Source organism: Phytophthora parasitica, assembly GCF_000247585.1.
Source record: "Phytophthora parasitica INRA-310 unplaced genomic scaffold supercont2.67, whole genome shotgun sequence".
In the NCBI taxonomy this organism is placed as follows: Eukaryota; Oomycota; class Peronosporomycetes; order Peronosporales; family Peronosporaceae; genus Phytophthora; species Phytophthora nicotianae.
This window is the reverse complement of record NW_008649053.1, coordinates 113,549-116,988: the sequence shown is the minus strand read 5'-3', so window position 1 is coordinate 116,988 and position 3,440 is coordinate 113,549. Positions and strand designations below refer to the sequence as shown.

Below are 3,440 nucleotides of genomic sequence, written 5' to 3'. Positions count from 1 at the left end.
CAAGAATGTGGCCCCAACCGTCAACGAGGTGCCTGACACGGTGACCAACACGGCCGGCTCGACGGTGAACACGGTGACTAGTACGGTCAAGAATGTGGCCCCAGTCGTCAACAAGGTCACTAGCACGGTGGCCAATACGGCAACCAACACGGCTACGAATGTGGTTACCCCTACAACGAACTTGGTCACAGACTCGGTTACCCAGACGGTGGGCAGTACGACGTTCGTGAAGGCTGGACTTCCGTCTACGCCTGCTAGTCCGCCTGCCACGACTGCGCCGCCCACGACTGCACCTGCCACGAAGGCGCCCACTAAGACCGGCACGAAGACCGGCACTACCACGCCCACATCGCAGCAGACTTCGCCGTCGCAGAAGGAGGAAGAGAAGACCAAGACGACCCCACACATCATCACTCTGACGGCTACGGAGTCGTCTGGCTCCAAGACAGACACCCCCGCCGGCCAGACCGACTCGGACTCTAGCAAATCTAGCTCCAAGAACAAGAAGAGCACGTCTGCCGGCGATGAGTCTGACAGCAGTGACGAGTCTGTGTTTGCCCGTAAATCTTCGTCTTCGTCCTCGTCGGCCGACGTGGCTGACGTGACCAAGAAGCCTTCGACCAAGAAGACCGCAAAGACAAAGACCTCTTCCGACTCCGCTTCGGCCGATGACAGCAACTCTGATTCTGGTTCTGGCTCAAAGGAGGTTGGCGTTCCCGACGACTCTGCTTCTACCGCGGAGGGATCGACGTCCATGTCGGGGTCGATGGAAGGTCCCGACGTGGGCGATGTGTTGACTCCCGAGCCTAAGACGACGCTGCGTCCGGAACCTGTTCCTACGACTGCCGCCCCGGCCCCGGCTGCACCGGCGGCTACGACGGCCCCGCCGGCCTCAGAATCAACGTCTGGAAGTGGCAGTTTGACGAGTCAGGAAGCTCAGGCCAAGCGCGCAGAGGACGTGTCGGGTAAGGGCGGCTCAGGCACATCGCTTATGGTGGGTGTCGTTGGCCTTGCGGGCTGTGCGGCCATTGTCGCTGTCTTTGCGTACGTGAAGAAGCAGAACAACGACACGGAGGCCACAGGTCCTGACGGTGCACGCAGCTCTGCCACCACGGCGGACGGCGCTCGCCCGTCAGAGGACAGCGTGTACAACGACCCGTTGGGCACGCGGTACTCCAGTATCGTCATGATCACGCCCAACGGCGACGGCGTGTGCATCTTGTAGATGGAGTGAGTGGCGCTGCGAATAAGCACCATAGAGGGCGACAGCGCTTTGTGAATTTGAACGACATGTTGATAGCTTTTCCCTCGGAGATTTTGACCTTAAGTAATCGAGAGTTTGGCCGAGTGAGTTTATCAACAACTTTCCCTTTATCTTACTTAGTTTGGCAACACCAAGCGAAGAGTAACGTCTCCGCGGTCTTTACGCATGGTGTCGAGCGGATGGAATGGCGTAAGACCGACTGGGAACGCGAGACGGTTGCAGAACGTGGTTTCGATCTCGTACAGCTCGTTCGTCGGGTCTTCTGCATCGCAGACTAGATACCACGTCACCGCTGTGAGCTTCACACGCAGACCAAAGGCCCACGTCGGTTCTTTTGAGCCAGGTACGGTCTCCAAATACGGCCCGACGTCCATCTGAACTTCAAGCGGGGAAGCACGTGCTGAAGCCGGTCGAAGCAGCACTCGATTCATCTCGTGGTTACTCAGAAACTTAGCCAGAAGTTCGTAGGAACTTCCACCGGACTCCGTTCGGTTGCTCGCATGCAGTACTGCCATTGCGACTGACTGTAAAGCATTGCTCACAGCCATGGGCGTCTGCTCCGGCGTTTTGCCAACTTGACGTGCCAACACCAGCTCCAACTCATGCTGCAGAGCGTCCACGACCGCGTCGTATCCTCTTGTGCCTTCCACTCGCTCCCCATTGATCAGCAACTCATCACGTCCAATATCCTTGGCATCCTGGAAGATCTCAGCTTCTGATAGTGTCGGTATGCGGCTTGTGTTGCCCGGTTCGTCACTGCAGACGGCCAGAATCTGGTTCACGTAGCTCACAGACTCCGTCCCGGTCTCCCCACTCTCAGCATTCTCCTTTAGCCAATTCGTGGATATCACCAGTTGCTTCTCCTTTAAGCCATCGAAGAGCTGCTCAATGACCTCCTGGAACAGCGTCAGGTCCTCATTTTCGATGCTTAAGGCGTGGTGCAGCAGCCCCGTCATCTCCTCGAGTTGTTGGCGCTCTGAGGCCGTTAATATCGTTTCCAGCAGCTTCTTGTGCCCCCATTCCCCGGACAATTGATGTAGCTCCTGTTTAATAGTTTCCAATTGTTCGTGAGTCGTCTGCTCATCGCTCTGCAGTTGGGTGAAGCTGCCACGTGCGGAAACAACGTGCAGCCGTGCGACTAGCGCTAGCGCCTCAAGCGTTCGCATTCGCTCGCCGCCCGCTTGTAGGGCGGTAGGCAGACCGTCAAGCATCGATAAGAGTGTCTCTTCACTGCTTATTGAGGTGTCAGGCGCGCTGAAGGGCGGCGCGTAGGAGGCCGGAAGATTCGACATTTCCTGCTCGAGCTCGGACAGATCGAAACCCCACTCCCCGGCATCGGATGAAGGTGAATCTGACGTGATTGCATGCGCCTGCGCCTTCGCTTCATGGCCTTGCAGAGTAGAATCACCAGGAGGTTGTGGGGACGACACGGCGACGTCGTCTTCCCACTCGTCCCATGCTTCATCGTTCACCGCGGTCATGAGATCGCCAGCAATAATTAATTTATGTTGATTTCGTTTCAAATAAGTTCGTATTTATTGCAAAATTAGACCACAAATATAACAGTATCTGACAATTTTTTTTAGTATGGATAGCAAAACAGCCTCTCAACACAAGTACAATTTCTTAACAGTAGCTGCGCTAACTACCCCAACATGCGTCCTACATGCGACTAATCTACTTTCGCTTCGTTCTCCACCACGGAAATAGTCTTATCCGCTTTCGCCCTGCATCTTCCAGTCGTTAAACCGTTTCTGGCACCACAGCCTTTTCACCTTCCAGACGATGTCGGAGCGAGCCGAACGCCTTTCAGGTCTGCAGAATGGTTCCGTAGGCTCTATCGCTGGCATGGCCGAAGTGATGCTGCAACAACCGACAGTGGCCATCAAGAACGCGGTGCAGCAGGGTCGTCCCATTTCGTGGTCTGTGCCAGCGCTCTACCGTGGCCTGGGCGTCTCGCTAGCCTCCATTGCGCCAATTAGTGCAATCCAGTTCGCAACCAACGGGCGACTGCTTCGTGGCTTGACCGCACCGGACGTGGCACCGTCGGACCAAACCAAGCTGCTGTGTGCCACGCTGTCCGGGCTCGCGTCGACAGGTCTCAGTGGCCCGGCCGAACTAATAATGACACTGCAGCAGAACAACGGCAAGAGCTTCGGCGCAACAGTCAAGGAGG

General features: G+C 56.4%; 3 protein-coding genes across 3 annotated transcripts in view; 2 read left to right on the top strand and 1 right to left on the bottom strand.

Annotated features, from left to right (window-relative positions):
- The window catches only part of PPTG_24083 (hypothetical protein), a 3,202-nt gene extending 1,832 nt beyond the window's left edge, over nucleotides 1-1,370 (top strand). Inside the window, exon 2 of the mRNA XM_008915044.1 lies at nucleotides 29-1,370. Coding sequence (XP_008913292.1) covers nucleotides 29-1,225 — 1,197 coding nt within the window. The 3' untranslated portion in view covers nucleotides 1,226-1,370. The remainder of the gene's footprint in view (nucleotides 1-28) is intronic.
- On the bottom strand, nucleotides 1,047-2,759 carry PPTG_17168 (hypothetical protein). The gene has a single exon (XM_008915043.1). The coding sequence runs from the start codon at nucleotides 2,743-2,745 to the stop codon at nucleotides 1,381-1,383; it is 1,365 nt and encodes a 454-aa protein (XP_008913291.1). The 5' UTR covers nucleotides 2,746-2,759; the 3' UTR covers nucleotides 1,047-1,380.
- A 150-nt stretch (nucleotides 2,760-2,909) lies between these two features.
- Nucleotides 2,910-3,440, top strand: part of PPTG_24082 (hypothetical protein) — a gene marked incomplete at its 3' end in the record, with an annotated part of 2,854 nt that continues 2,323 nt past the window's right edge. Inside the window, exon 1 of the mRNA XM_008915042.1 lies at nucleotides 2,910-3,430. Within this exon, the coding sequence (XP_008913290.1) occupies nucleotides 3,050-3,430 (381 nt within the window). The 5' untranslated portion in view covers nucleotides 2,910-3,049. The remainder of the gene's footprint in view (nucleotides 3,431-3,440) is intronic.

Coding starts and splice junctions, on each gene's coding strand:
- PPTG_17168 (XM_008915043.1), bottom strand. CDS start 2,745: ATGACCGCGGTGAACGATGAAGCATGGGACGAGTGGGAAGACGACGTC.